The sequence below is a fragment of the Sparus aurata genome, chromosome 8 (genome assembly GCF_900880675.1).
Source record: "Sparus aurata chromosome 8, fSpaAur1.1, whole genome shotgun sequence".
NCBI lineage: Eukaryota > Metazoa > Chordata > Actinopteri > Spariformes > Sparidae > Sparus > Sparus aurata.
The window spans coordinates 3,277,620-3,289,877 of record NC_044194.1 but is presented as its reverse complement, the minus strand read 5'-3'; the positions used below and the strand labels follow the sequence as shown (position 1 = coordinate 3,289,877).

The following is a 12,258-nucleotide window of genomic DNA, read 5'->3' as shown; positions in this document are numbered from 1 at the left end:
ATGAAAGTTTAAAGATCGATCTAAAGGCTGATTCTGACTAAGTGTCGGACAGACCGCCTCTGTCTTGGTTCCTCTTTGTGAGCAGATGCTCAGTTCTTCAGATCGTCATTGTCCTTCTCCTGAAATCACATCTGACTGAGGAAACACTGGAAGAGATGCACGAAGTTGGAAACTCTTATCTGCTCTGATCAGACGTTTTGTCGAAGCTTTTAAGAAATGACATTTTTGGTTAAATGCCAAGATGATAAAAGATGTCACTCTCAGACTATTATTCGTGGTTATTCTTACAGTTTAAAACATCCGTTCTGTCCTCAGTTCGCCTTCATCACGGGCTGCAGTGTGCGGTGATACAGAGAGTTCATGATGTCCTCACTGTTCACACTCAGTTAGCATGTTAGCACGCATGTTTGACAGCTGCTGACAGTTGCACCTTATACCACCTGCAACACTAAAACCTTTGTTTGGACATTTCCCAAGATTTTACAGATATACATAAACCTGCTGCAGTGCATCACGTAGGATCAGCCTTTTATTAAAAAACTGAGCATACTCTACAAACAACACTGAGCTGCTGTGATCACAGCCCTCTGTATGTCCACGTGGAGGAGGAGACACAGATGAATGAATCTTTGTTCTGTTAGAAGCTTGAAGTTGGCCCCGACTGACCCACATCCAATCACTTCACCTTCATCTTTTCCTTCTCTTTCAGTCGAAATCAAACCCAAACTGATGGATCGAGGGATGGATTTTGTTTTACCGCAGTAGAAATTTGATTATTTTACAGTCCCTGTTGTTTTCTGACCTGTCGTCCTAAATCGCAATCTGTCAGAGATGTAATAACAATCTCATCCACGCACTGCAAACATTTCCAAATCCATTTTTCAAAATAATGAACCCCTCCAGGTATGTTATTGAGAGAGTTGTTTAAGAGTTACTCTGGTTATAATGATTATTTGTTTTTGACAAACAAAGAATTTGATCATGTAGGTACAAACTCATCATTCTGTAGTGAAGTAAAAATAATGAAAACACATTTTTGAGTGTACGGAGACGACCGAGTGTTTCTAGGAACAATGTTGTTAGCATTGTGGTTGTCTCACAGCAAATTGTAATTTCTTTAATTGGTCGGCTGCCTGAACAATCGAATATCTATTAATCATTAATGATGTGAAATATGTTGAATATTTTTCAATAAGAAAACTGTTTTAACCTCGGACATTATCTATGTTTGATGTAAAATCTGAGTCGGCCACATCAGGAGATGAAAGAACAGTTAAAGTGAACAAAACATTACTTATATTTTAAAAGAAATAACACGAAATAATGACTTTATTTTAATTACAAGGCTCACATCTGTCGCTTTTCAACCACTGGCAACAAAATCCAGCCAATACTGACGCGACTAAATGGCTGAAACTAAATGTCATAATATCAGTCTGTGTCTAATGTATTTTTGTATTTTTTTTTTTAATCGAACACATTTTCTCATTCCATTATTTTGTGTTTTATTTGAAAATATTTGAAAACAAATATCTGTCATCTGTTATTGTAACAATTCTTCAGTTCTTAACACCAGTTAATGATGAATCATTAACATCCTCATGCAGGCAGCTTCCAGCAGTGTAACTACTTCCTCTCAGTGGGTGTGTGAGAAGAATATAAATGTAACGCATCTGCCAAATGATCTAATGTAATGTATGTTTACATTAATGTGAATGTTGGTGTGTTAGCATGTTAACTACGGCTGCTGGTTCCTTTTTTTTTAACTCTGCTGTGTTTATCCTCAGGTTTCCAGGGCGCCCAAGGCTCCAAAATACACGTATGTCAAACTGGGCGACCTGAAGCCGGGAGCTGTGGTCAACGTGTACGGAGTGGTGGTCTTCTTCAAGCAGCCGTTCAAGAGCCGCGGCACAGGTCAGTCCAGAAGCAGACGGAATGATGGACAGAAAACAGGGAAGCGGTTTAGTTGTATGTCTGTGATCTAACCTTCAGTAATGCGATCTGCTCAGTGAGGCCGGATTCAGTCGCGTCAGTGCTTTGGACTACATGCTAACATCAGCTATGGCCTTTATGACAACTGCATTTAATAGTGAGAAAGGTCTCAAAATTCAACAAGTTAACTAATAAAGGCCAGACAAACCGGGGGGTCGGGGAAATCATAGGGTCGACTGGCTCTGAGAGGCTGTGCACAATGAGCCGCAATCTGATTGGACTCAATCTTCAGCACTGAAGCTGGAGAGACTGTTTGACTGCAGGAACAACTCAGCAGGACTTTTTCCGTCTCTAAATACCTTCAATTCTTTTCATTTAGACAAATATTTGCTCAATAACAACAATCTGCTGTTGGCCATCTCAAAAACCACGATGCACTGTAACGTCAGCGTGCTAACGAGCTGATTTTAACAGGTGAAGTGTTCAACATGTTCACCTACTTTAGTTTAGCAGCACTGAACACAAAGTGCAGCTAATGAAGCTGAAAGTGTATCATTTGGAAAACCAACAAAAAACGGTTAACATGTTAACATTGTCACAATAAATCATGAGTAAAAATCATGAAGTTATAAATATTAATGCATTAATGCATATTTTTCCACTAAATGTTATAATACGGACCGTATCTGATTTAATGTTTTATTGTTAAGATATTTTTCATCATCAGTGAGATGAAGTCATGATTTTGCAGTTCTACTGAAATGTTTTGACTAAAGTTGAAAACGGCACAATATTATGAAAAATAACATTTCCAACAAGCGTCTCGTGAAATGTGTCTAATTATTTTTGTAAAGTTTAAAACAATTTACATTTAATCAAGATTTAATCACCAGATTTAAAAACCGAACAGACATTTATCTTCGTAGTGTAACACTGAACAGGTTCAACCTTTTCAGCACCACGGACAGAGAAGTTTATTTGCTCTTCAGATGTGTTTGAGACATATTTTTATTTTTTTTTAAAGAGACGTGTTTAAAAATGTATGAGATGTTTTTTGGCAAACGAGACCTGGGAACATAAATCAGCTCCTGTGAGACAGAAATGAGCTGACAGACAGGAAAGAGGAGAAAATCTTCCATTAAGTGATGATCAGTGCTGAGAGAGCAGTTCATCTTTTGATTATTCCTATAACACGCTCAGAAAGGTGTGGAGAGGAGCGGGACAGAGAAATATATTTTCAGTTTATGTGTTGATCGCCTCATAATGGCAGTCTGGGTTTGAACAGGCTGCTCGGGCTGTAAAAGCTTCAGCGCTCATCAACATCCCACAGAAAAGCTGCATTAATCTCATCCACTGAACCTCTGGAACAATGTTTAGTCAGTCAGCTCGTTTCCCTGTTAACACACTGCTGCTGATATCATGAAGAGCAGAAAGAGCAGAGTCGTGTCAGAGTTACGAGAGAAGAGCGATGGAAGTGATGGTGAGACAATAAACAGCAGACGCCCATCAGTCTGAGTCGACCTGCAGCCATGCAGCACAGGATGAGAAAGTGTGTGTGTGTGTGTGTGTCTGTGTGTGTGTGTTTTTCGGAGGGTTAATAAAGAGAAAGAAGCAGCCGGGCTGGAAACCGTCCAGACTTTGTCATCATCTTTGTGGATCCTTCAGGCGTCTTTAAAAGTAAACAAAGATATTAGAAAAATCCATCTGATCCGACACTGGAGACACACACACACACACACACACACACACACACACACACACACACACACACACTCACCTCTAAGATACACAGTCATACAGTATATACACAGATCTAACCCCTGTCACATAGGACTCATATGTACAGTTGAAATTAACAATCCACCAGGTTGAGTCTTAGTAACTGTTCACGCTACTTTTGAGCAACTTGGATGATTTCTTCTCCTCCAGAGTTCATATCTGCTGTGATGTTACATCCTCCACAACATCTTCGTTCACCGCAATGCTGATTATGCTCAGATTTATCTACCGCTAAGACCAAACAGTTAGAGTGATTTACAGACACATAACAGTGTAACTAAAGTGTGTCTTATCTCCATAAATGTGTCCTCTATGACTCTATTTGTCGTGCTAACTTTGTTTAGAGATTCGGGGACACAAAGATTCACACACCACCACAAAAAAGTGAATTATACATTCATTTTTTCACAAAGCATTACAAAGTGAAAGGAAGGATCCATCTATAACTAAGTTCTAAACTCATATTCGTGTTGTCCTTGGATCTTCATGTTCGTCTCTCAGAGATCTGACCACAGGACGGTTTCTGTCCACAGACTTCTGCTCCACCCTGAAGATTACAGATCCGTCCAACAGGAAGATCGGCTGCACCGTCTTCTGTGAGAAGCTGGACAACCATCCCAAAATCTTTCGGATCGGAGACATCATCCGCATGCACAGAGTCAAGGTCCAGCCTGGATTGCTAATACACATTCTTTTAGCAGCCATGTTCTGTATTATCAAATTAAGAACATATTAATTTTATTTAAAGATTTTGATGACAGGAATCTAAAACATCTAAAACCACCAGTGTTGTTCTTCAGATGTGAATCTGTAACTTGGTGATGAATGATTCCATGTTTCTCTACACAGACTCAGTTCTTCAATGACTCCATCACGCTCGTCAACACTTTCGGTTTCTCTGTGGTGACGTTTGACGGGACGGTAGGTGGAGCCGTGGAGCCGAGAGCCTCCAGCCGCTCCTTCCACTTCGACCAGGAGGACCGTCGAACCGTGGAGGAGCTGAGATCGTGGGCCGCCAGTCAGACTGTCCTCCCCTCGGCTCCCACAATCCCTCTGTCTGCCGTTCAGCCCAAAGCTTACTTCGACCTGACCTGCCAGCTGCTGGCCAGAGCTGACATCGACTGCACCTGCACCCTGCTGAGGGTAAGACGACCAAACAGCTACAGATACACAGAACAAGTAACTAACAAGTTATATTACGAATGATAAGTGGTGCATTTCTGCAGCCTAATGAACCAGAATGTGTTTGTAATAATTATGTAAGAAGAAGAATGAGACAAAAGCTGCAACACCAGACCAAAGCAGGTGTAAAATCTGGGTCACCTTCACAGGTTAGGAGAGACACTTCATTTATGACAGTGCCAAGTTATAAACCCAAAATAACATTAGACACAACTACAGTCACAGAAGAAAGCTAGAAAATGGAGACAAGGATAGATGGCTAAAGCAGGGTGACATTAATAATGTTAAAAGGTAAAAATGCAGGATTTAAACAAAAACAACCTCAAGATGGAGAATGAAGAGGACACCTATAATTTACAGACATTCCCTTTAATAAAGAAATAAAAAAATGTTGGAAGCAAAATGTGTAATCTTCTCCTGAGCTCCTCTCACCTACGACTGCAGGCTGTTGGACAAGATTAAACCAGTTGTGCCTCAAAATACTAATTACATGGACGGATGGTCACTTTGAGGTTTTTGGCAATAGGAAGAGAACTTGACTCGCTTCGTATGATCACAGCCTGATGTGAAACACAGGAGTTTACCTCTGATTCCTATGGATGCACACACATCAGGCGTACATCCGTTTGAAAGCATCACAAACTGACAAAACTTCATCAAACAAGTATTAAACATGTCTAATGTGCTGAATATCCCGTCTGCTCTTGTTGGAGAATGTTTGATTGGTCTGCCTTCGGTCATGCACGCTCACATTCACTAACATCTGTTAACAATAGTTGTTTGCTGCTATATTAATGTTGGAAAGCTCATATTTTCAGCCTAACCACTTGGAGGTTTACGGCCTATTTTTGCAAATGTGCAAATGTGTCTCACTGCATTGAAATATTGCTCTAAGAGTTTTTCATCAGAAGCCAATTTGCAACCCTCTGCATGTGGTTATAACCCCGTCTTCATATATTTCACAGTGGAGGTGCCCCACATTACCTGAATGACGACCGCTTCCGCTGATGACAAAGGAAACATTTTAATGAAATATGATGTTAGGCACAGTAAGCTTCAGGGTTTCCAGCAGTCATGTATTAACCACGACATGTCAGGATCAGTCTAATTTGGCTCAGCAGGTGATGGATTGATGGAGCTTTTACAGGTTGGGAAAAGTAGAAGCAAATGGCTCAATCATGAACAATTGTACTCCCATCAGGGGTGATTTCAAGGCACTTGCAGATAAACAAGACCCACCAGGTTTGAGCCATTTTGGTTCTTCAGAAGCTGCTCTTTCAATCAGAAAACCTTCACTTTAGCCACAGATATCCCTCACTGTTTGTCGAGCTTTTCTGGTTCTGAAATATGGTTAAGATTAACGAGAAAGTGTCCTCACATGGCATCCGGCACTAGAACGAGCAAACTAGCTCAGTGTCTCAAGTCCCGTGTTCATTTATCCGTCAATAAAAGATACAATAATAGAGATTAAACAGAAACCATGTTTTTTAAACGTATCCTGGCTCCAGGATTTAATTTGACTAGATTCAACATGACAGACTAATGATAAAAACAGTGTGTGATGTCTCCTGCTAATAAACAACACAAAACCCAGACGGTTTGTGTTCACACTGCAGCATCGGAGTCACCAGGAAGTTTCCCTGGAGGCTGTTTACTCTCAGCTTAGATCCATTTGTTCTGACCGTGTTGTTGTTATCACCCACAGTAACCTGTTTTATTCTTGCCGTCGATATTAATGCGACTTGTTGACTTGTTAGGAAGCTTCTTGTACCCTTTGTTCCTCCGTCTTCAGCTCCTGTTTGAACCTCCTCACCTGCTTAAGTAGTTCATATTGTATTTTTCCCTTCGGAATAACGGAGCTGTTTGCTTTCATTCTCCATCTGTTTTATAGTAAATCTGCCTCACAGTCAGCTGGCCTCAGTAGGAGGAGGTCTCCTGTATTCTATCTTGGTCCTGAGCTGTTTTACCTGCCACCTCAGTTTTCAGAACAGAAATGAGGCTGTAAATGGCGGCTGGTTTTCTGCCAGTGAGGCTGATAGAAGAGATAAATTTAAGCAGGATTTGGCAGCGACCGCTGGCCTGCTGCCCGCCTGCTCTCACCGAGCTCCCTGTTACACAACGACGACCAGCAGAGGATGTTTTCCAAATTATAAAAGGTCATTAGACGACGAGTGGATCTTTATACCTTTTCTCAAGCATCTGATATTGTCATCACGAGATTGGTCACACCATAATTTGGATTTAAAGATAAAAGATTTAAGGTTTCTGCATCAAAAGACCTTTCATATGTCTTCAGTTGAGCAGTGGACTGATGCTGTCCCAAAGTTCAAATCCAGAGAAAGCTGAAGGGTTTTTTTAAGGTAACGGTGCGTTTCATTTAGAGAGTCAGCGAGTGAGGAAAGAAGTCTGCAAACCTGACGATGTACCGGAATAAATCTGGAAGTGACAGGAATGGAAACCGAGTCTGTGTCGGCTGTGGCAGTAAGATTTCAGTGAGATGTAGAGATGTAATGATGAGAACCATGAGAAGAGTCGGGCAGACAGAAGAGACGGTTCATTCATCCTCCTGCCACGTTCTGTGTCTTTTCAGGTGTGGGACGGGACCAGGTGTCCTCACAGGCTGCTGAAGGTGATCGTTGCACCGGACGCCATAGAGGGACCGTCCTCCTTCTCTACGGAGAAAGAGAAGCTCATCGCTAATATTCTCGCCTACGACAACCACGTGGAGTCGGCCAAGCAGCTGAAGGTGAGAGTTCATTGAAATCATGAATACACCAAAACTTTATTGAGACTATTCTGGGCCCATCTTTCATCTGAGGTTCGTGGAAATTCACTCATTAGTTTTTGTGTAATCCTGCTGACTAACTAACCAACAGATCTGAGGCCTGTTGAGATTACAGTTCTCACAATTGTTCTTTCATCTTTAGCAGCATTTTGCCACTGAACCTTTACCTTGAACGCTACCTTAAGATCGCACAGAAGCTCATAAAAATAAAATCAAACTTCAACATTTAGAGTCCTGTACTGTGACTCACAGTGAAGAAGAGACTTCCGTCTTCATGTTTTCATTAAATTCACTCTCTGTTCTGCAAAAAACACAAACCAGTTTGTTCTCTGCAGCTCGCGGCGCCTCAGGTTCACCTCAGATCACACTCCATAATAATCAGCGTACATTTTTAAAGAGAGCGCCGTCTGAGATCTCACTTCACTCACTTCCACCTCGCTCTCCCTCTTCCTCCTTCTTTGGAAAGTTAAACGACGGCTTTGATCGTCGTTGCTTCTCAGCTGTTGTTGCAGACAGATTCATTAACATACAGCTGTGGAGCTCTGACGCTTTTTGTACCTGAGGTTTGTTGTCATTTAGCACCTGTGTTGAAACACTAAGAGTGAACATGTCGTACTTTACGTCTAACAGTCTGCTTGACTTCCTCTCAGCGGTGTCACCGTGTTCATAGCTTGTACCGCTTTTGTCCACAGGGGCCGCCAGAGTCAACAAAGTCCCTCTAGCAGCTTTAACGTAGTGATTACAGTGTTGTTACTGATCAAAGGGGTGGACAGCACTGACGACCAGAGCTGTATCAAGCCAGCACCTACATGTTATATGACCTCCGGCTTTACTTTATGTGTGTGTGTGTGTGTGTGTGTGTGTGTGTGTGTGTGCGTGTGTGCGTGTGCGTGTGCGTGTGTGTGTGTGTGTGTGTGTGTGTGTGTGTGTGTGTTGTCAGGGGAATCGCTGCTTCCACTGAGATTCAGGCTCATTCAGCTCACTAGATTGGATGTAACACCGAACAAATCTACCCAAGTCTTTCTAGAATGATTTGTCAGTGTGTGTGTGTGTGTGTGTGTGTGTGTGTGTGTGTGTGTGTGTGTGTGTGTGTGTGTGACTGTAGCAGGGAAGCACATCCATCTTGATTCGGGTCTCTGAGACATAAATTACACTGCGTTGGTCACAAAGTCACATTGAGTTACACGCAGCTTTTCACTCCTCTGTCGTTTTTAACAGATGCTTTGTCCACACAGATGTAATGTGATGCTGACGATGCTGAAGCGTAGATGACAATCTTTGTGTAGCGTTTACCTCTTTAACCACAGACGTCTCTTGCTGCAGCTGCTAAAATCTCAACATGTAGACGTTCATATCTGTCTTACGGTAATTCAGCCCCGTGTTTTTACATTTCCAGACCGTTTTTCTGCAATTTAGAAATAATGTTTCAGTGATCCGAGTTTTTAGCTGTTGGTCAGAAAAAGTAAGATACTTGAATGTAGAATTGATTTATACATATTCAATCTCACAAAACAACGAACCAGAAGAATCTGCAAACTCGTGTTTTATCTGCAGATGCATCTTGTCCTCTCGCCCATTCAGACACATTTCTATCTTTCCTGATTTGTGACGGACCAATCACACCGGTTTATCTTATACGGGCTGGGTTTGATACAAAACCGCAAAGTTAGCCGCAAGAGCGAGGTTGCTGTTTTGGAGAGTTTTATTTTGTTATGTCAAGTTTGACTGAGGTGCAAATTTAAATGACTGTTTTTGTCTTTGGGGAGCGATTTGCGTTCCAAGATATGTAAGTGTGTATGTTCACAGTCACATCAATGACGCATCATTCCAGTTCACCTCTGAACACTGAACTCTGTCTGTTCTTTTGCAATTCTCCTTTGAGTGACTGCTTTTTGGAGGCTTCATTTAAAGTTAGTTATGAGTGCAGCCAGACAAACAGCTCCAACTCTATGGCAACTTATTTCAAAGTTTGAAATACTGATCGTGTTTGTGTGACGATCACATTTTCCACTCCCTCCCTCTCTGGCAGTGCTTTTTAAAAGATGAAATGTATTCAGAGCGATTCTGTGACATGCGTCATCTCATCATATAACAGTCTTTAAACGGTCCCCAACAGCGTAAAAGTTCTCTTTCCTTAGAGGGTAGAGTATTACATCTAATAGTTCTATGAATCACATTCATAAGGGCTCTATTTGTCTGATTTTCTGTTATTTTAGCACCCTTGGGTCTCTATTCTGACCACCAAAGCACGGTTAAAAAACAAAAAGGACAGAGTGGCCTGTGGAGCTGCAGGATGTCTGAACGACAGGGGAGAGCCGGCAGGAAATGGAAGCTCATTTGTCCTTTTCACAATTTCTTTACAAGGACACTCACCCTGTAATAATCACAAATAACTCTCCTCTAACAGGAGAAATCACTGATTATAGGTCTGGAAACGACTTTCATCGACCTCCTGGCGCAGAGCTAATCTCACGCTGCCACAGCTGCTTTTTGACTTTACACCCGGGACTCTGAATGTGTTTAAGGATAAATGAGTTTGCACTGACCTCTGGGTAGTTTCCGCGCATTTTCTGTTGTTTCTCTACTTCCTGTGATACGTCTCTTAGTCATTTAGAGGACCACAGAACTTCTGCAAGACTTTAATTCTGCAAGATTTCTCTTAAGTGTTTGCTTGTTAAAGAACTGATCTTCTTATTGAAACCTTTATTTTAACATCCCTGAACATTTTAAACAGACTCAGATCTTTGAAGCCTCGCAGCCTTGGATGTTTAAGTGCTGGAGGTTTTGTGTTTTTGACTTCAGCACAGCTTTCAGCAGAATGAAATGATTTTTTAGATCGCTGGCTCAGTGCAGTGAGGTACCAAATGGTGCATAATCAGCAGTGTTTGAGAGAAACAGTATATAGTAGTATAAGTATCCAGGGCAACAGATAACTTACAGCAGTGAGAACTTCAGGACAGCCCTGTGGAGGCGCTCAGATTTCTAACTGAAGAATTTGCTGAACCACAGCAGATCAAAGCGTCTGGATGACTGCTGCTGCATGTTTCTGCTTGTTTGTTGTTTAACTCCTCAAAGTTACTGAACTTCAAACAGAAACAAGCGCTGCACTACAAATATCAACACATGATCTCACATATAGGGAAGTATAACTGCAGAGGGTTAGAATAATAAATGCCGTCGAACTTTTTGCAAAAACAGCGATATTTACCAGACGAGTCGTACTTGCAGCCCTGAGTTTCCACTCGCAGATGGTTTTGGGGAGATCACCGACAAAAAGATCTGGATCAAAGCCAAATCGGCCACAAGGGACAATCGCCATGTGTGAACTGTTTATATACATGATCAGGAGCTCGCCGATGCCCTGCTGATATATCTGATATAAGTCAGGGAACTGGAGACGCTCCTCTTCTCCTCTGCCATTGAGCAACTTATTTCAATGCAATGTAACCGCGTAAACAACCTCCTGCAACAGCACTCCCCTACGGCGAGGAGACTAACGAGCCCGGCCACACTGCAAAAACTCTCAGGAATGGCTGACAAGTGTGATGAGGCAAGCATATGTGGAATGTGCCGGGAAACGTTAGATCCATGGAGGCCCATCCCACCCAACCCACAGGACAACCCCAGAAGTCTTGTGTCCGTGCCTGGAGGGGAACCAGCACAATATTAAGAAGGTGGTTTTAATGTTGTGGCTGATCTGTGTAATTCTTTCGTACTTTTCTCTCTGAAAATAATCCCTGCTCTCGTGCCTCTGAATCCATCCTCATGCACTCTTTATTCCTCTCTTCCACAAACAGTTTCGACTTCTCGGACAGCATCATTACAGTGTAACATCTCGCGTGTGTGATCCTGTAATGCGTGACCTCCTGTCGCTGTACATCAGTCGTGTAGTGTGTAAACGACAGCGACTGCAGGACAGAAAGTTGTGTCGATTGACCGTGGCATTATTAGAAATCATGTCTCGGCTCGTCCCGGCTCATCAGAGCCACGCTGAAGCTGATGAACGTCATTAAAATGTTCCTGTAAGGTTCAGCTCTGGCTCAGTCGCATGTGTATGTTCCTGTTTGAGGCCCATTTCATGAATCATAAAACCAGAAAGTCAAATGCGGCAGCGAAGTTTTGCTTCTTTTGTATTAAATCGCTCAGTTTAATGTTTGAAGTTGTTCAGAGCAGACAGTGGGAGCTGCGTCTTCCTGCGGAGAATTCATCAGTGATTTCTTTTTTTAATGGTGATTGAAACTGACTCAAATTACTCTGATGTTATTCCTTAATATTTGCTTTATTTACCATTATCGTTTGCCTAAGTGACGTTAATTCCTTCTCGTTCATTTTCTTAATTATCTCTGTGTGAAGTGATCATCCGTCGGTTGTTGTTATGGAGCCGGTTGAATGTTGAGCCTGTGAGGATTAGCAGGGTCTGTTTTTTTTCTGCTTTACTATGTGAAAAACTCTCCAACTCTGTCCTCGTGACGCACATCTACATTCAACCCTGGAGGCGTTCAAGAGCTCTTTACAGTCAAACAAAATTGCTTATTACACAGAATGTCTTTAACCACATCTACATTATGACTTTGAATTTA

General features: G+C 41.9%; 1 protein-coding gene across 1 annotated transcript in view; it reads left to right on the top strand.

Annotated features, from left to right (window-relative positions):
• The window catches only part of pot1 (protection of telomeres 1 homolog), a 53,386-nt gene that overhangs the window by 21,121 nt on the left and 20,007 nt on the right, over nt 1–12,258 (top strand). Inside the window, exons 7-10 of the mRNA XM_030424593.1 lie at nt 1,788–1,914; nt 4,245–4,375; nt 4,561–4,854; nt 7,484–7,639. Of these exons, the coding sequence (XP_030280453.1) occupies nt 1,788–1,914; nt 4,245–4,375; nt 4,561–4,854; nt 7,484–7,639 (708 nt within the window). The remainder of the gene's footprint in view (nt 1–1,787; nt 1,915–4,244; nt 4,376–4,560; nt 4,855–7,483; nt 7,640–12,258) is intronic.